The 20,420-nt window shown below is 46.0% G+C and overlaps 1 protein-coding gene across 2 annotated transcripts in view; it reads left to right on the forward strand.

Moving 5' to 3' along the window:
- NTAN1 (N-terminal asparagine amidase) overlaps positions 1–20,420 on the forward strand; it is a 235,993-nt gene that overhangs the window by 142,720 nt on the left and 72,853 nt on the right. For both annotated transcript variants that reach the window (XM_069210221.1, XM_069210222.1), the window contains one exon: positions 6,594–6,691. In XM_069210221.1, coding sequence (XP_069066322.1) covers positions 6,594–6,691 — 98 coding nt within the window. The remainder of the gene's footprint in view (positions 1–6,593; positions 6,692–20,420) is intronic.

Here is a 20,420-nt window from a genome sequence, read left to right on the forward strand (position 1 = left end):
GTGGCCATGGAAGGTCTCTAAGGGCTGAGCACCCTCGGGGACCCCCTCACTCAGCACGTGAACACTGCCTTGCTTGTGTGTGCTGGTGGGGTGAAAAAGACAAAGTCGACATGGCACCCCTCTCAGGGTGCCATGCCCACAAACCACTGCCTGTGGCATAGGTAAGTCACCCCTCTAGCAAGCCTTACAGCTCTAAGGCAGGGTGGACTATACCACAGGTGAGGGTGTAGCCGCCTAAGCAATATGCCCCTACAGTGTCTAAGTCCATTCTTAGACATTTTAAGTGTAGTGTAGCCATATTGAGTATATGGTCTGGGAGTTTGTCATTACGAATTCCTCAGCACCATAATGGCTTCCCTGAATACTGGGACGTTTGGTATCAACCTTCTCAGTACATTAAACCCACACTGATGCAAGTGTGGGATTTATTGAAAAATGCACACAGAGGGCATCTTAGAGATGCCCCCTGTATGTTAACCAAACTGCTAGTGTAGGACTGACCGGTTTGACCGGTTTGTGGCAGCCTTCCACTTTCAGACAAGTTTCTGACCACATGGGTTGAGTGCCTTTGTGCACTCTGTGGTCAGAAACAAATCCTGTCCTGGGTGGAGGTGCTTCACACCTCCCCCCTGCAGGAACTGTAACACTTGGTGGTGATCCTCGTGTTACTGTGCTCTTGGGCACTCCAGCTAGTGGAGATGCCTGCCCGCTGGACAAAGCCCCACTTTTGGCAGCAAGTCCGGTGGGAAAATTAGGGTGAAGTGATCACCCCAGCCAGGACCACCCCTAAGGTGTCCAGAGCTGAGATGACCCCTTCCCTGCAGAATCCTCCATCTTGGTTTGGAGGACAGGGACCAATAGGGATAGGAATGTGCCCCCTCCCCGAAGGGAGTGGGCACAAGGAGGGTGTAGCCACCCTCAGGGACAGTAGCCATTGGCCACTGCCCTCTGACCCCTAAAACACCCCTAAATCTAGGATTTAAGGGCCTCCCTGAACCCAGCTCACCAGATTCCTGGCAACCTACAAGAAGAAGGACTGCTAAGCTTAGACCCCCAGCAGAGAAGAAGGAAGATGACAACTGCTTTGGCCCCAGCCCTTCCGGTCTGTCTCCTGCTTCAAAGGGCCTGCAAAAAGACCAGTGGGGTGTCCAGCAGGCCCAGCGACCTCTGCCAACTCCAGAGGACTGTCCTGCACCCAAAAGGACCAAGAACTCCAGAGGACAGCGACTTTGTCTCAAGAAACCCACAACCTAGGACCCCCACCTCACTCTGGATGCGTGAGTCTTGACCCCTGTGCATCTGACGCCCACGGCCCGTGTCCAGTTGGTCAACCCAGCAAGAGAGGGTCCCCAAGCAATTGCGAGCAAGTGACCACGCTGGGTTAACCTCACCATCCCTCCACGACGGAGTCTGCAGTGGGAATCCCGAGGACCCACCTGACTGCAAAGCTCTGGACAAAGATATCCGACGCCTAAGAACACACTGCACCCACAGCTCCCAGGCTTTTGAGAAACCAACCCCCGGTGCCTCAACGTTCTGGTGGTGTGCCTGAGACACCCCCTGGACCTCGCCTGCAGCCTCTGAGTGACCCCTGGTCTCCTCATAGACCAGCATTGGAAACCCGACATCCTGTTTGCACCCTGTACTCTGCCGCCCCTGTGTCGCTGAGGGGGTGTGTTGGTGCCTACCTGTGGCCTCACCAGTGCTCTTCTAATCCCCCTTGGTCTGCCCTCCGAGCTGCAGGTACTTATCTGCAGGCAGGCCTGATTCAGAGTAGCCCCTGTCTCCATAGGAGCCCACGTTAAAATTGCTCAACTTTGACCTCTGCACCCAGCCAGCCCTGTGTTGCTGGTGATGGGTGTTTAGGGTTAACTTGAACCCTAACCGGTGGACTTCCTAAAACCTGTAGATTGAAACTGTAAGTGTTGTATTTACCTGTAAAACAACCTAACATTTCTTCCCCCCAGGAACAGTTTCTGAAAATTGCAGTGTCCATTTTTAAAACCGATTGTTGCCAATATTTCAAAAACTGTATTACTTACCAATTTCATACAAAGTACTGTTGATACCTGTGTGAAATACAAAACTTTTAAGGAACTTACCTGCAACTTGAATCTTGTGGTTCTAAAAAGAAATTAAGAAAATATATTTTTAGAATATAAAAACCATTGGTCTAGAGTTAAGTCATTGAGTGTGTGCTGCTTCTATTTTCTATGGCTGGTGTGCACTACCTTTTGATAAGCCTAACTGCTGAGCCACACTACCACAAAAGAGAGCATTAGTATTATTTACTTTAGCCAGCTTCCTACACCTGGTGTTCTCGTATTCTTGAAATCCTTTGAATCAAAATCTAACCTTAACTTCTCTTCAAGTGCTTAGTTTTCTCAATCTCTATGCTGTATTTCTCTGCTAAGTCTGCTAGTGTCTGATGCACTACTCCTGCTTTGTTAGTAACCAGTTGGTACAAGTAACGCAGCTCATCTTCCCTGTATGGCTCAATCCTGTTTAATCCCATTGTTCCCTCGATCAGCTCTTCTGCTTCTTGTCTCAGTCTGGTCAAATTCAAGGAGTTTCTTCCACTGGAATCACTTTGTGTGCTACTCAGCTTTTCCAACCATTCAGTTAACTGCTGAGCTGTCAAACTTTGTAGTGAAATTCTACTCTTATTTGTATCTGGCACTTGCTGTAAAGAGTTAAGCTTGGGGTTTCTGGTGTCACCACACTCAGATTTGGACCTATCTCGAATCCTACCTGATTGTTTGGAGGAGTTCTAAATCCCAAATCAATCAGTGGGCCTGATCCATCAAATGTTGGTCTCATGGGGGTCGTCATTTTAGCATTCTCATTGTATCTTTCCCTTTCTATGTTCTGATTTAAAGGCCTTTGCTCATTTCCTCCATTATTTCCCTGGGCAAACAGTGGTATGACTGGACCTATGGTAACTGGCATGGATATTGCATCTGGACTTGTTCTAGTATTAGACTCTTCCTGGAACATTATTCCTGTATTCTGACTCATTAGGGCAGACATTTCTATCTGAGATCCTGTTATCGGGGTGTATCCCTGAACTGTTTGTGGTAGAACTAGAGTTGGCTTTTGATATACCTGTCCCGTCAGCACTAGATTTGTTGCAGTATTCATGGTTGGCACATCTGGGTAAATTCTTGGTATGCCCATTTGCAGCATAGGCATCTGTACTGCAGAAGCACTCAGAATGCTATGGCTAACCTGTACCTGACTCTCTGTGGATTAAACTGGTGTCGGGGCTGTAGGATCTACACTAGTGCTTGAACCTTTCTCATGGACTGGATATGGTGGAGAACGATTTCTCAGTAACTGCAAAATGAATTAATCATCATCTGAGTCTTCGTTGAGGGTCAAAGTCTTTCTAGACTCCGCCTGCTCGCTATCATCAGAAGGATAAGAACCCTTCTTTCTACTGCTCCCTCTTACTTTACTCCCATTTTCTTGGGTAATTGCAGGAAACAACTTAATTCCTTGCAAAGTCTCAGTTCTCCAAAACTTCTGTTCATTATCCCATCTTCCCTCTGCTAAAGTCTTCTCAGCTTTCTTCATCCTCCTTTCAAACTTCAACTGCTGTTGCTGTCTGGCCACTAGTTCCCATATAGATAAGGCTTCGAACTGCGCTGGTCTTGGAGGGGGTCTCAAGTCATACAGTACCATCCTCAAATTCTCTAAAATCCACAAGTTAAATGTCTGATGGGCAGAAAATGCTAAACTCCCGTCCTTTTCTGCCGCTTTGCACCATTGTCTCCTCCAAAGACATGGCGCAGCACCCTACTCTTCGAATACGGTATAAGCAGGTGTAACGTCTTCCACACTAGCTGGTATGTACACATCTCCCTTAAAAGCACTTTTTAATGCTTTGAAATTTTTTATTTCTGTAATCTGTTCTGCTTTACAATCAAATCAGTAAGTGACTTTCAATCCCAAAATCCCTTTCAACTGTTTTCTCAACCAAGTGCCCATCACCCTTGTCCAACAATCCGTTCGTGACCCTTCTCACTAACCAACCAATCCCAGCGTGGGTCTAATGACGTCACACTCACAAGTACAGCATCTGACAAAGCCCTCCAGCTTATCCTCACAAACTCAGATCCATACAAAATGTATGCAAAATATTGTGAGCACTAAATAAAACACACAAATTTGTCTGCTTACTACAGGTAGGGTAACACAATTGCTTCAGAAACTTTACGGATTTTTCACTGACGGCCTTTCGCTCTAACAGCTTCTCCTTCTTTCTCAGTTCCCCTGATTCGCACGCAACATTTGACCCGCAAATTTCACTCCCAGCTGATCAATGGGTTTGTCCTGGTGCACATAGGACTCGCCAAATTTCAGTTGAAACCTTTCACGCACTGTAACACTTGCTCCCAAGTTTGTCAACCATACCTGATTGACCTATTAAACAGACAAATTACAACATAAACCAAGTGTCTCATACACTTTTTAATACTCCCGAGTCTTAGACCTTGCAGGATCCATTTACCAACAACCACATGGACAATTTTTGAGCAGAAAGCGCCACACAAGTGAAGTTCGACGACTTCCTTTCTCTCACACTTTAGAGTACGCAAACTCCCTAAATCCTCACAACCATCACAGTTCACCTGAGATTTGCTTAAACTGTGCAAGCACAAAATCTATTACACTCACCCTGTCACTAGAACACCAAGAACATTTTTAAACAAACATTGGCAATCTCCAGGGATTCGGGAAAGTCACAGTAAGTTATTAGGGACACATTTTCTCTCCACTTTGCATCACTGAAATCAAAATTATCCACTTTTACCGAACCACGAATCAGATCAGTCTCGGAAAAGGACTAACCATCAACTCTTTTATCGCGGGAAGGTTTCTATGACGAATCTCATATTAAGACAAACCATCTTACAATGCTACCATTTCTGCTGAAGCGTCGGTCCTTATTTCCTCTTTATAATAATAGATAAGTGGATGCATTATAGGCCGATGAACCTTTTGACTTGACTAGGATAACTCCACCTTAAGCCCCTTTCTATTGATTCAAAGCATTAATATAAAACATCAATGAATAGCTCAAAATGAATTATATGCACACATCATGACCCATATGGTCATGAATAACCACACCATTTAGTAAAACTTAGAATGCTTATTTCCCTATATTAACAATGCTAAAGTCACATAAATCAATCTCAAAATCACTTGATAAACATACACAAATGACACTGGTTGACCAAATCTTCAAAAAAATCTCAATTTAATTAATGCATTTATAGTTAGACCTTCTAAAATCACAATACAAAACAATAACAGAAAATACTGTGCATTAGGTATGGCATACCTTTAGTTCAGCAAATGAATAAAATAAATCTTCAATGAGACCATATCTAGCATCCAGATTAGAATAGCATGTCTGGGCTTCAGGCAAAACAATTTAGTCAAAACAAATCTGGAAAAACATCTAACTAGGGTTTCTAGCAAAAATCATCAGTTTGTACATAGAACAACTAAAGCTATTTATGACAAGACAATGACATTTTATACTTCTCCTCAATATGAATCTGCAACTCTCTTCATCAGTTGGGCATCCGTCTGGTCTTCATCGGCAAAGGGCAATGAAAGGGGATAGTTCAAACAAAAGGGGTCTCTATGCAGTTTGAACCAAAAAGCAAATCTCTAAGGGCAGCATCAAAGTAACAGCCTTCAAAGTCTAAACAAGTATTCAGAAGTGGCGACGAAGTAGTCTAAGCAGCAGTCTGCGGTAGTCATCTTCTTCTGAGTTTTTCCTCTATGCAGTGCGGTTAAGTCCAAATCGCCTAAAACATATCCCACATTTCCATTGGTCAGAATATCGTACGTTTACAGTTAGTCCAATAAAAACCTAAATTAAAATCTGTGATATAACTAAACTATCGTTCACACGTTAATGATTGGTTCTTCTTCTTCTGTTTACATCATCCGGCTCATCAGGTAACTTTCTTGTACCTTTCCATACTCTAGTCACAGTGAGTCCATTGTTAGTTCCTGGGAACATTGCTTTCGCACGTATTCAGTCTTTAAAAGTATCCGTTTAGGAACAACATTGTTCCTCAAGCAATTCTCATGAGAAAGTTAATTCGGCAGCTACATCTCTGGTCAACCTTCAGTTAGAACAATATATCTATATTCGCTGCACATGAACTCATAATTTTTATTCAGACATTGCAGTTTAATATGAGACTGAGCAATAATAGACCCAGACTTCGCTAAATTAAGGTCCAAAATTAATTAAACAAAATACAAAGCATTAAATCATTAGTATGACACATTACTGCAAAATTACCATTCACATATATTTCTAAATACACATTAGTACACATTTAGTACATTATTATATTTTCATGGCAGCCACTCAAATGGGCACATTTTCTAACTCACAGGTTATTTTCTATGTTAACTAATTTATATGCATATTCATTACTCACTGCATAATTTAATTAGTAGTAAGTTCAGCGTTCACAATGGCACCCACAAAAAATAATCATGTTTTGCTGCTACCTTTTGATCAAACTTATCTGTAATTCCTTTAATATATTAATTTACAGCTGTGAATGTTAAAACGGGTGACATATTCCCTGCAACTTTCCAAGATAAAGGACCAGAGGAAGACTTGCGTTCAGCTCGCACTTTAACAGGCGGACCAGTAAGTTTACAATACGTTAATTGCAAGAGTTTCATAATAGTTTTACAATTAGGGAAATTGAATTATGGGTTTCCAAAGTCCGGTACCTATATTACACAAAGCCCTGAGTTGAAAATAAAGGAGAGCAGTGGCATTGATGTTAATGTATGTTATGTTAAGTTAAGTTAACAGAGCTTTGCGTAGTGCTCAGTTGCCAAAAAGTGTGTCCTTGCAGTGCTTTCATTTTCAGGTACTTTCAAACTCATATCACAAGGATTCTGTCACAAAATGGGAACTGTTTTCATTTTTATTGAGGTGATTAGTAGTAGATTGGTTGATGTTGGGTATATGTTTTATTGCAGTGTGGTTTAGTGTGGGTAACCAAAGATATTTGCTAAACTGGATACTTGGCTCCTAAATGGTTGTTTTTTGTGTGTGTGTGTGTGTGTGTGTATATATATATATGTATATATGTTCAATGGCATGTGTAGCTGGCGATACACATGCTAAGCATTGCTTCCGTCATCTAGTGTAGGGCACGGAGTGTTACAAGTTGTTTTTCTTAGAAGAAGCCTTTTCGGAGTCACTGGATCGAGTGACTCCTCCTCTCGGTCATACTGCGCATGGGCATCAACTCCATTGTTAGATTGTTTTCTTTCTGTTGTCGGGTTCCGACGTGTTTCCTCTTGCTCTGAGATTTCGAATTGGAAACCCTAGATATCTTTCTTTGACCGTCGATATTGTTTCGATCACCTTTCCACCCATAGTCAAACCGATAGTACTGTTGAAAAACAAATTGCCACCTTTCTGGGGTCGGGCCTACCACGTCAAAGCCTGATGGATCAGACTCCATTTCGATTTTGTCCCCGATGCCACGCAAAATTTCCATACACAGACCAACACCTTGTATGTAATCTGTGTCTCTCTCCCGATTACCGAGAAGAGGATTCGATCGTTTCGATCCAAGAAGACCCTGCATGATTGGAGAGCCAGGAGACTGGAAATGACGTCGAAGAGTACCGAGTATATCAACACCATGGAGGAAGAACAGGCGCCGACGGCCGTTTCCATCCGAGACACCGACTCCGGAGAAGACTCGGAGGAAGATAGACTTGTCACTGCCGGTCAGTACGTGAGTAGGACTGCCCCTATGCCCTCTCCTAAAAAAGTCCTCAAAGGCCTTGGGTGCACCACTGCCAGAGAGCCACGGTTCAACCCACAAGAAAATACTAGTCGACCGACCGTCAGGGTCTGCGCCAAAAAAGGCCACACCTCCTTCGATACCGGAGTCGAGCATGTCCACCAAAAGCTCAACTTCCGAACCGAGTCGGTGTCTACAATTTTTGGAGTTGAAGCCTCAATGTCCTGCCTCGGAGCTGAAAAAAACGGCTGTGTTTTCGGGCCCGCAAAATTTGTAATCTTCAGAGCCGAAAAAATCTTCTTATTCAGAAGAACAAGGACTTTCGAGCCATCTTAAGTAGATCTCCAAATCATATGACGAACAGTCCTTTAAATCATCAAAACCATCTGAATATATTTCTGAGGACACGGAGATTCAGACCATTCTTGAAATCATGGATGAGAGACAATCGAGGATCCATAGCCATAAAGAGACTGGCAGAATAATTACTGCACCTCCTCTACAGACTAAGAGAAAGTTGGCTTTTCAGGAACATTTAGACACTGCTCCACCACCAGCAAAGATAGATTTTCAAACTGAGGAGAAGCCATTACCTATGCATACTTCTCCCCTGCATTCACCACAACTTTCTTTTTCACCACCACCCACTAGCCCACTACCTTTGCCTTCACCAGCTCATTCACAGACGTATTCTCATGGTGATACGGTTGATCCTTGGGATCTGTATGATCCAGGTCCTGTACCTGCTTATGACCCGGACTTATATCCTTCCAAACCTTCCACACCAGAAGACACTACTGCATAGATGCCAGTCATTTCTAGGGCAGCAGCGTACCACGGGGTACTTATGTACAAGGAGCCTTTGGGAGAGGATTTCCATTTTAATACCTTATCCTCCACGCACTCACGTTTCCAGTGCCTCCCAATGCTACCTGGCATGATAAAACATGCAGATGAGATATTCAGTGAACCGGTTAAAGCTAGGGTTTTAACACCACGCATTGATAAGAAATATAAGCCTGCACCTACAGACCCTGCTTACATTACCCACCAGGTACCTCCAGACTCAGTGGTTGTGAGTGCCGCTAGGAAAAGGCCCAATAGTCAGTCGCCAGGGGATGCACTCCTCCTGACAAAGAGAGTAGGAAATTCGATGCTGCTGGCAAGAGGGTAGCTACACAAGCAGCTAACCAATGGTGAATTGCAAACTCACTAGCCTTGCTAGCAAGGTATGATAGAGCCCACTGGGACGAGATGCAGGAGCTGTTACAACACCTGCCAAAAGAGCCCCAAAAAAGAGCTCAACAAATTGTTGAGGAGGGTCAGGCCATAAGTAGTAACCAAATACAGTCTTTCCTTGATGCTGCAGATACAGCAGCTAGAAGCGTGAATACTGCTGTCACCATACGAAGACACGCATGGCTACGTTCCTCTGGATTCAAGCCAGAAATACAGCAGGCAGTACTGAATATGCCTTTCAATATAAAAAACACCTGTTTGGTCCTGAGGTTGACACCACAATAGAGAAACTCAGGAAGTACTCAGACACTTCTAAAGCAATGGGAGCCTTATATACAACACCTAATGGAGGCTCCTTTTGTAGGCAGCAATTTAGAGGAGGATTCAAGCCACAATCCGCAGAGGCTTCTACCTCCCAATCTAAACAAGAGCAACAACAGCAGTACCAGAGAGGGAGATTTAGATGCTCTTATAGAGGCCACCATTTTAGAGCCAGAGGCAAATTCCAGGGCTCAAAACAAGTCACTACACATCAACACAGTGACTTACTAAGCAAGCCACAACCCCACACATCTCCTGTGGGGAGCAGACTGCAGCAATTCCACTCCAAATGGAAAAATATCACCACAGACCTATGGGTACTTTGAATTATCCGCAATGGTTAGAACTGATTTCTACCCCTCCAAACGTTCCTCCACGTTATAACAGGTTGTCCCTAGAACACAATGTTCTATTACAACAACAAGTACAATCGCTTCTACTAAAACAGGCAATAGAATTGGTCCCAAATTCTCAACAAGGAACAGGTGTATACTCACTATACTTCCTCATTCCCAAAAAAGATGACACTCTCAGACCTATTCTAGATCTCAGACCACTAAATCTATATATCCTGTCAGAACACTTTCACATGGTAACTCAGCAAGACGTCATTCCGCTACTACAAAAACAAGATTACATGACTGCATTAGATCTCAAAGATGCGTATTTCCATATACCCATCCATCCAGCTCACAGGAAATACCTAAGGTTTGTGATAGCGGGAAAGCATTACCAATTCAAAGTTCTGCCATTCGGCATAAGAACAGCTCCAAGAGTATTCATAAAATGTCTAGCGGTAGTAGCAGCTTACCAAAAAAGACAACACATACATGTCTTTCCTATCTAGACGATTGGATGATAAAATCAAGCAATTTTATACAATGTCAACAGCACACTCAATACACAATAGAAACCCTACATACATTAGGGTTCACTCTCAACTACCAAAAATCCCATCTTCAGCCAGAACAGGTACAACCTTACCTAGGTGCTATTGTCAATATGCAAAAAGCCTTAGCCTATCCAAATACACAAAGGATACAGGCTTTCCAAAATCTGAAACCACAAATGCAGCCAAATCAACAATACACTGAAGATTTATCATGAAACTATTGGGAATGATGGCATCCTGCATAGCAGTAGGAGATTGCATGCAAGACTAAACATGAGAACACTACAAAAGTGCCTCTCACAGCAATGGTCTCAAGCACAAGGTCAGTTGCAAGATCTAGTGTTGTTAGACCGCCAAACACACAGGTCCCTTTAATGGTGGAATCTCAGCAAGTTAATGAAGGGACAGTCATTTCAAGGCCCTGTGCCTCAGACCACAATAACAACAGATGCATCCATGATAGGTTGGGGAGCTCATCTCAACAACCTTACCATTCAAGGGGAATGGGACTCAAAGCAGCTAAATTATCACATAAACCATTTAGAATTATTAGCTGTGTTCCTTGCCCTAAAAGCGTTTCAACCACTTCTCAAACACAAGACTGTCTTGATAAAAAAACAGACAATAAGACGACCATGTATTACCTAAAGAAACAAGGCAGGACACGTTCATCTCAACTGTCCCTTCTAGCACAAACAAATGGGCAATTCAAAATCACATTTATCTACTAGCAGAATACATCCCAGGAATACACAATCAGCTAGCGGATCTCCTAAGCAGAACACATCAACAGATACACGAATAGGAGATTCGCTCTCAGATACTTCATCAGTACTTTCAAAACATTTGCAGCAAGCGAAAACGCAAAGTGCCAAAACTTCTCATCCAGACACCCACACTCTCTGTCCAAGGGCAATGCTCTAGGGATCAACTGGTCAGGGATATTTGCTTACGTTTTCCCCCCTCTCCCACTACTTCCATTTCTGGTCAACAAACTGCATCAGACCTCTCTCACCATGATACTCATAGCCCCCACGTGGGCATGACAACATTGGTACACAACACTCCTAGACCTGTCAGTAGTACCTCACTACAAACTTCCAAACAGACCAGATTTGCTAACACAAAACAAAGGACAAATCAGACACCCAAATCCCAGTGCTCTCAACTTAGCCATTTGGCTCCTGAGGTCATAGAATTTGGATACTTGCAACTTCCATTAAAATGCATGGAAGTTCTCAAACAAGCATGCAAGCCTGCAACTAGACAATGCTATGCTAACAAATGGAAATTATTTATTTATTGTTGTCAATCTAAAAATACTGGCCCCCTTACAGCATCAATACAAGATACTGTATGCTACCTACTTCATTTACAGAAGTCAAATTTAGCTTTTTCATCTATTCACATTTTTGTTCTGCCTACTATAATGCACAGCATGGGGCACTGGGTCAGTGCACTTCTGGCAGTGGTTAACATCATTATGAGTGTCGGGTAGTTTAGTTTTATGGGGTGGGGGGCTGCGGTAGCTTTTTTTTCTGGCGTGCGTGGTTCCATCATACAACCCCGATAAGTGAGCAAATGAACAGATGAATGAGTGACGGCATTGTGGACATCACATCAGAAACAAATTACAATGCTATAAAAATTAAAAAGTAGTAGCTATATGTACATGCTATTCCAGTGCACAAAATTAATGTTTTAGTTTATAGACTCAATAAGAGCAGTCTAACATAATGGAACATTCACAAAGACTCACGTCTTACTTGGCCTCTCTCTCAAAGTGCTGTAAATAATGATACCCTGTTAATGTTACTTCTTTTATCATATCTGAAAGTCTCAGTTTGCTTTGCCCGGATTTAGAGTTTATGGGCTACAGGAAATAGCATATGCCTGTATTGTGATTAACTCGCTCAGCTATCTTGGTTGGTATTGCATAATATATTTTTTAATAGACTTCATTGTGAAGAGCTTTGTTGAAAATATTTAGGAGTCCAAAATATAGAACCGGGGCAACTCGCTTAAGGCAAAACAATGGCTCCAGCATTTTAAAGTGTCACTGGAAGCTAAAGGGAGAGTTATTACTAACAAGCATTGGCAAAGCCAATAGGTCTTGCCTATGTAAGAGCTATTGTCTTTGCCATTGTGTTTTAGCCATGTTGTTCGCCAGCGTGGCTGCTGTTCAGCAAGGCTAAAAGTTAGTGGCATAGAAGAGAGTGGTGTGTAGTGTGATACAGTGGAATGGCAATGAGTGGAGTAGATGTAATAGAGCCGAGTGTCAGAAAGTGTCATGTGTTGGAGTGGCATAGTGTGAAAACGCATAGAGTGGCATACACTGGAGTGTCATAGAGTAGCGTGGACTGGAGGAAAGTTCATTGGTGTTGAGTGTTGCAGAGTATAGTGGTGTAGAGTGCAGTGGCATTGAATTCAGCAGCGTACAATGCAGCATCATAGAATGCAGTTGTGTAGTTTAAAGTGGTGCATGGTAGAGAGCAGTAATGCAGAATGGAGTGGCGCAGAGTAAAGTGGTGCAGAGTGCAGTTGCAGAGAGTACTGTTGTCTAGAGTGGAGTTTCGTAGAGTAGAGTGTTATACAGTGGAGCGCCGTAGAGTTGAGTGATGTAGAGGGCAGTGGCACAGAGTAGAGTTGAGTAGCATAGATTGGGTTGGCATTCAGTGGTGCAGAGTAGAGTAGCATAGAGTGGTGCAGAGTAGAGTATAGTGCCCTGGAGTGCAGTGGTGTTGAGTGGAGTATTGCAGAGTATAGTGGCATAGATTTCAGTGGCAGATAGTAAAGTGAAAGAGTGCAGTTGTGTAGAGTGCAGTGGTTAAGAGTAGAGTGGCATAGAGTGGAGTAGAGTGGCGTAAAGTGCAGTGGTGGAGAGTAGATTGTTTCAGAGTAAAGTGAAGTGGCATAGAGTGGAGCAGTGCAGGGTAGAGTGTAGTTGCGTGGTGTACAGTGCAGTGGTGCAGAGTAGATTAGAGTGGCATACAGTGGAGTGACAGAGTGCAGGGGCATAGAGTTGAGTGTTCCAGAGTAAAGTGCACTGGCATGGAGTGTATTGGCATAGAGTGCAGGGGCGTACAGTGCAGTGTTGCAGAGTGGCGTAGAGAGGAGTTGTGCAGAGTAGATTGGTGTGGCTGTGACTGGAGTGGTGTTAGAGTGCAGTGGCAAAGAGTGCATCGACATAGAGTAAAGTGGTACAGGGTAGAGAGGCGTAGCATGAAGTGGCATATAGTGGAATGGTGCAGAGTGCAGTGGTGTAAAGTGGAGTGGTGCAGAGTTAAGTGCAGTGGTGTGGCGTGATGTAGAATAGAGTGGAGTGGTGTAGAGTGGAGGATTCATGGTGTGGTAACATACTGCCATTACAGACAACACATTTTCCGTTGACATGACCATTACATTTGCACAGACATACAGTTTTACTAATAAAACTATACAGTGCACAAATGAAAATGTGTTGAAATTGCATCACCTAGTTTAATGATTTGTTTGATCATATTAAAGTATTAAAAATAATAACAAAAGATATGCTTCATTTATCCATTCATAATTCTGATATATTCTGACTATTTACACAGTTCATTTAACCTTTATCCTATGCTAGAAGAAAACTCTTTCCTACCCCCAATATCCAGCAAGATTTAAATCTTCTCACTTTAAAGTCAGAGAAAGAAAAGTAAACAAGCGCCCTTGAAAGACAGCTCCTGATATTTGACCTCGGTCTTTGAATGCACAGCAAATGTGGCGAGATAAGAACAAGATTTAAAAGCTTGCTAACGGAAGGCAATTTTGTGGAAGGATACAGAATACACAGTTTAGGCAACGGGAGAGATGATTGGAACCTGGAGAGCCTAAAGCAAATAAAGCCAGAAAGAGTGAGTTACAAACCACAAAGCCAATGATAATCAATGAGCAGAATGCATTCCTAGGTCAACTCTCTGAAAGTTCCCAAGATGTCTTTGGCAAACCAGAAAGCTGCACTGTCTGGCAGGTCGAGACTTAAAAATGCTGCATCTTCAAGGTTAAGATTAAATCCGTTTTAAAATATGACAATGTATGTTAGTCATGTGTTGTCTTTACCAGCAGTTCCACATACACTATTGATTCCTACAACTTCCTTAAAACCGTAATGGCTATTCTCCAGTTTCTGCCCTTTTACTGTGCTGAGACACTAATGTACAATGCAACTCAAACTCATAACAAATCAACAAGAGAACTTCACACTTAGGCGGTCATTCCCAAAAGACCGCTGCCGGCAATCCAACCTTCCCGCTGGGCGCTAACTATGTTAGCGCCCGCCGGCCCAGCGGGAAGGAGGCCTGCAACACAGAAGCCGGCTCCGAATAGAGCCGGCGATGTTGCGGCCGTGCGACGGGTGCAGTTGCACCCGTCGCGCTTTTCACTGTCTGCTAAGCAGACAGTGAAAAGCCGGCCGGGGCCCTGTTCGGGGGCCCCAAGACACCCGTTACCACCAGCCTCTTCCTGGCGGTGACAACCGCCAGAAACAGGCTGGCGGTAAGGGGGTCAGAATCCCCATGGCAGCGCAGCTTGCAGCGCTGCCGTGGCGGATTCGCCCAGCCGGGGCAAAAACGGCGGGAAACCGCCGGCCCCGGTTTTCTGACCGCGGCTTTACCGCCGCGGTCAGAATGGGCTATGAAGCACCGCCAGCCTGTTGGTGGTGCTTCCGTCATCCGCGCCAGGGTCAGAATGACCCCCTTAATCTTAATTTAGTTACAACACAAAACGGCCATAAAAAGGACACCCTTTCTGTAGCAAGCAGAAACAAAGATAAAACATCCAGTATTGTGCCCTTTGAAAAGTAAAAGAAACATTATGGTGGTCATTTTGACATTGGCGGTCGTTTGCTAGGACCGCCATGGTGACGGCCGCCAACAGACCACCGCGGAGGTGGTAATCTGCCCGCCAGATTATGACACACAAACACAAAACTGACAGAAAACTGCCACAACCACAGGTCTGCCAGACTCAACTAAGGCGAAAAACTGTCGGACCCACCACCCACACCGCTACACCAGCAAAACACCGCCCTACAAATTATGACCCACGAATCACCACCGCGGACATTCAATGGCAGTTAACCATTGGCAGTGCACACTGCCGCGGAGGAATTGGGCACCCATCACCACTACAAGCCAACATTGGCTAGTTCAAATACCCCACATCTGGTACATTAACACCAGTCACCCTACACACCCACCAATAGCACTATTAAACACGCCCCCTCGCAACCCACAATCGCTTGCAAACACGAAAAGACTGCCACACCTTGCCAGGCCAATCCCATACTGAACGGCACACAAACACCAAATTCACCTATACATATGTCACGCAGCACACAGCACACACCCCACCACAACACTGAACACCCTCTGCACAACACACACATCAGGCATGGCCCCAAAAAAAAAACACCCCCGTTTCACAGATGAGGAGTTGCGGGTGGTGGTAGAGGAAATCATCAGGGTATAGCCACAGCTGTTTGATGCACAGGTGCAGCAGATCTCCATTGCCAGGAAGATGGAGCTATGGCGGAGGCTCGTGGCCAGAGTGAACTCCGTGGGACAATATCCACGCACAAGGGATGACATCCGAAAGAGGTGGAACAACCTATGGGGAAGGTGTGTTCCATTGAATCAAGGCACCAGGTCGCCATCATGAGGACTGGTGGTGGACCCCCACCTCTTCCCCCATAGCTAACTGCATGGGCAGAGCAAGTCATGGCAATCCTGCATCCTGAGGGCCTCACTAAAGTCACTGGAGGGCTGGACATGGGTAAGTCACCATTACTTACCTACCACCACCGATCCCTGCATGGCATGTCACCCCTCACCCTGACACCCTTCACCCCACTCCACCCATAAAGTGCACAACCCCAATAGCCAAGGGTAAATCTGTACCCTTGCATGACCTACCCACTGCAGGCACATGCCTCCTAGCACTGCATGCACACCCACCAGCAATGCATGGACAACATGTAGTCCTACTAATCCCACAATCCAACACCATACACTACCAAAGGGGTAGGACAGCACCAAACCCATAGGGAAAGGTAGAAATGTGGAAAATGTGACCCACAATGACCCTAGCAAATTACTTACATCCCCACAGGTGCCTCAGCCAATGTCAGTGAGGAGCAGGTGCCATGGCAACCCAGTCCCCCACCAGAAGATGCCCCCAGTGATGACAGCAACTCTGGATGTCCCGAGCTGGATGAACTCCCTGGCCCATCTGGGACCACAGGTCAGTTGGCTACAACATCCCAGTCCACCACAGCCACCCCCGACTCAAACACCACAGCAGCTACCCAATTTCCTCAATCCCATGTCCCCAGGACACGTCGCTCAATAGTGTGCCCACCAGTACAGGGACCTGAGTCGACACCACACAGGCAAGACGAAGAAGGTCTTGGTGTAAGTGGGAGTGGGAACACCGTTAAGGGGGCACAGGGGGCCAGGGACAGTGGAAGGTCAGCTGTGCCCCGGGGGGGCCAGGCCCATGGAACCGACTGCCCAGGAGGCACTCACAAATGTCCTGGGGGCATACCAAAATCCAGGACAGGATGGGCCAGGCCATCACCACAATGCAGGAGAACCAGCGGCTGCAGGGGATACACCACCAGGAGGTCATGCAGCAGTTGCAGGGCCTAAATGCCAACATGGCCTCCATTGTAGGGGTGCTGGGTGACATGGCCAACACCATGCGGAAGAACAGATGAAACCAGCTGCCCACTATGACTAGCCACTCCACTCAGCAGCCATCAACATCTGCTGCAGCTAGTGCACAGGAGGACCTGCCACAGGACCCACAGGCCACCAGCACCCCTCCCTCTGCAGCAGCAGAACCACCTCACAAATGTTCCCTGCGACCCAGACAGACACCAGGGACTGTTGCCAAGACCAAGACTACCCCCAGGAAATGATCCCCTCCAGAATGTCCCCCTTGTGTACCACTGAGTCACCTTGTTCACTTTGGACTTCCATTGCTCCTCATCCTATGGCCCCATGGGCAATGCACCTGTGCTCCTGACCAAATGGACCACTACACTGAGGTTTAGCTCAACCATCACCCCACTATATTGCACTGTCCCTTCATTATTGTCACTTCAATAAACACCTTTGAACACAACTAGTGTAATTGTGCTTTATCATACAGAAATGTGCAATGTAATGGACTGTATCATACTGTGCAAATGTCCTGTAAAATGTAATTCCATCAAACAGATGTTGTGAAGCAGTCTGTAGCCATCACATCAGTACACTGTTGTTACCACACCAACATCTGCAAAAAGGAAAGGCATAAGTGACAGTCAATTGAAGGGGGAATGCAGTGATTGGCTCAACACAGCTGGCACACAGCACTCCACAGAAATTGAGAATTCAGCAGCTCTACAGTCTTACCTGTGTGTCATTGAAAGTACTGCTGTATGATATGTGTCCTGTTGTCCACATCCTCCTCCTCCTCCTCCTCACTGTCTTCAGTATCCACTGCTGCCACAGGTGCATTGTCATCCCCCTCCTCCTGCAGGTAGGGCACATGGCATCTGAGGGCCAAATTGTGCGGCATGCAGCATGCCACCACAATCTGGCACACCTTTCTAGGGGTGTAGCATAGAGACCCACCTGTCAAATGGAGGCACCTGAACCTGGCTTTCAGTAAGCCAAATATGCGTTCTACAACCCTTCTGGTACGGCCATGACCCTCATTGTACCAATTTTCAGTCCCTGTACTCGGATTCCTTACAGGGGACAACAGCCAGGACAGGTTTGGGTAGCCGGAGTCACCTGGAAGTAGTGAGGGACACACCCATTTACATTGGCATGGTGTACATCACCAGTTGCCACACACTGACAAACATTGTGTGAAGACTCATGCTCACCAATGAGCCACACTCTGTGTCTCTGTAGTCGTGCCATCACCTGTGGGACGCTGCTATTCCTCAAGACATATGCATCTTGCACAGATCCAGGGTACTTGGCAGTGACATGGGAGATGTACACATCATCTGGACATTTGGAGAGTGGTAACTCGTCCTATTCCTGTATGCCTGTTCATTTGCTCTGGGAGGGACCAAGGCAATATGGGTCCTGTCAGTGGCTCTGATCACATGTGGTATGTGTCCCTTGGCGTAGAATCCAGCCTTCACAGTGGGCAAGTGTTCACTCTGGGGGAATGCGATGTAGCTGCTCATGTGTTTGAGCAAGGCAGCCAAAACCCTTCCAAGCACAATAGAAAACATTGGCTGTGACATTCCTGCAGCCAAGCGCACAGGCACCTGGGAAGAACCAGTTGCCAGGAAGTGGAGCACTGAGAGTACCTGTACTACAGGGGGAATAGCTGTAGTGCTACGGAAAGTAGGCACTAGATCAGGCTCCAATTGTGCACACAGCTCAGCAATGGTGGCCCTGTCCAGATGATAGGTTAGTATGTTGTGCCGGTCCTCCAGTGTAGCCAAATCCACAAAGGGTCTTGTGACCGGGTCAGCCCGATCGTAGGCACGGCACCAGCAGGACAAGAGTTGTTGCGTCCCCATGTTGCCATGGGAACGCTTTCACCACGAGGCCGGCATTCGGAGGTTGCCTCGACAACCTCCGATGACGAGGGCAAAGCGGATTGGCCGGCGGGAGGTCAAAGACCAGGGATTCCCCAGGAGGAGGGGGCGAACGAGGAGGCGGCGAACGAGGAGGCGGCGAACGAGGAGGCGGCGAACGAGGAGGGAGAGGCGGCGAACGAGGAGGGAGGAGCGGCGATCGAGAACGGAGGAGCGACGAGCGAGGAGAAAGGCGGCGGCAACGGTCGGAGAGGAGAGCCACACAATCCGGAAGACAACCCCGAGGACGGAGGGCGGCCCCGCTGTCCAGGAACTTGTGAAGACGACGCCAGGGGAAGCGGAGTGGTGCCGGAGCCCGAGGGGACCAGAGAGCAACGAGGGGACCACCATAGAGCCAGCCACGGCCCCGTAGGGTCGTGGCTCTGGAAGGTACGGTCCTTGTGGACAAGCAGAGGGGCACCTTAAAGGGAAACGAGCTGGGGAAGGGAGGGAGGCAGGGTGAGGGGAGGACAGGGAGGGAGTCAGAGGGCACCAAAAGGGGCACGTAACAAGCACGACCAAAAGTAAGCACATTTAGGAAATAAGGAAACAAAGACACAGCCCACCGTCCTCACTGGCACACCCCCTTCCCGAACCCATTCCCCAGTATTGCAGCTAAGTAAAGGACGTATGTAACGGCCTTCATTCCACTCACCATCGATATTTATCCTTTTCTTTCCCCTGTATGCAACCCGGGAGCCCATGAGGAAGATGTCAAACGCCACCTAAAAGGAGAAGAGGGAGAGAAACACGTTAGGAAAACGAACTTCACCCAATGAAGAAATAATCTTTAAATCACTGTACCGAACCATATACATCATTTATTCGAAATAACAAATAAATACTTACCTGAATAACCCCAGCTGCCTCTACTGAGTGTCTGTACTGTTGGGACTGCTACAGTGGTGTCAGAAGTGGGATAAACCTCTCTTCCTGGCAGTCCAAACAGTACACACAATGAGCGAAAGTCCGTCCTTAGAGACCATGGTCAAGCAGCTAGCGGAGGGGCAACGACATTTGCAGCTGGTCTGGGAAGCCCAACAGCGGGAAGCTAAAGAGGATCGGGAGGCCCTACAATCTGCTCTGAAGAGTCAGGCGACCATACTGGCTAATAATCAGCTAGTCCATGAAAGCGCTATGAAAAAACTAACTGAGACTATTGCCGCTAGCAAGGTACATCCGAACGTACCTAGTTCGGTACTACAGAAATATCAGGAGGGAGAGGATCCAGAGTCCTTTTTTTACCAATTTTGAAAGAGTGGCTTCCTCCGCCCTGTGGCCGGAAGATAAGTGGGGACAGTACGTTGCTCCCTTGCTCACAGGTATCCTACAATCAGCATATCAAGCCGCCAACCCGGGTGGTGACACCCCTTATCAAGACATAAAAACTAGTATACTGGAAAGGGTGGGCCATGATGCAGAATATTACCGAGTTAAATTTCGTAAAATCAAATGGGGAGTCAATGAAGATCCTAGAACCTTTTATTTTCGAGTGAAAGATTTGGCATTGAAGTGGTTAGGCCATGTAGGAAATAGTCGGGAGGAG

The sequence above is a fragment of the Pleurodeles waltl genome, chromosome 10, assembly GCF_031143425.1.
Source record: "Pleurodeles waltl isolate 20211129_DDA chromosome 10, aPleWal1.hap1.20221129, whole genome shotgun sequence".
In the NCBI taxonomy this organism is placed as follows: domain Eukaryota; kingdom Metazoa; phylum Chordata; class Amphibia; order Caudata; family Salamandridae; genus Pleurodeles; species Pleurodeles waltl.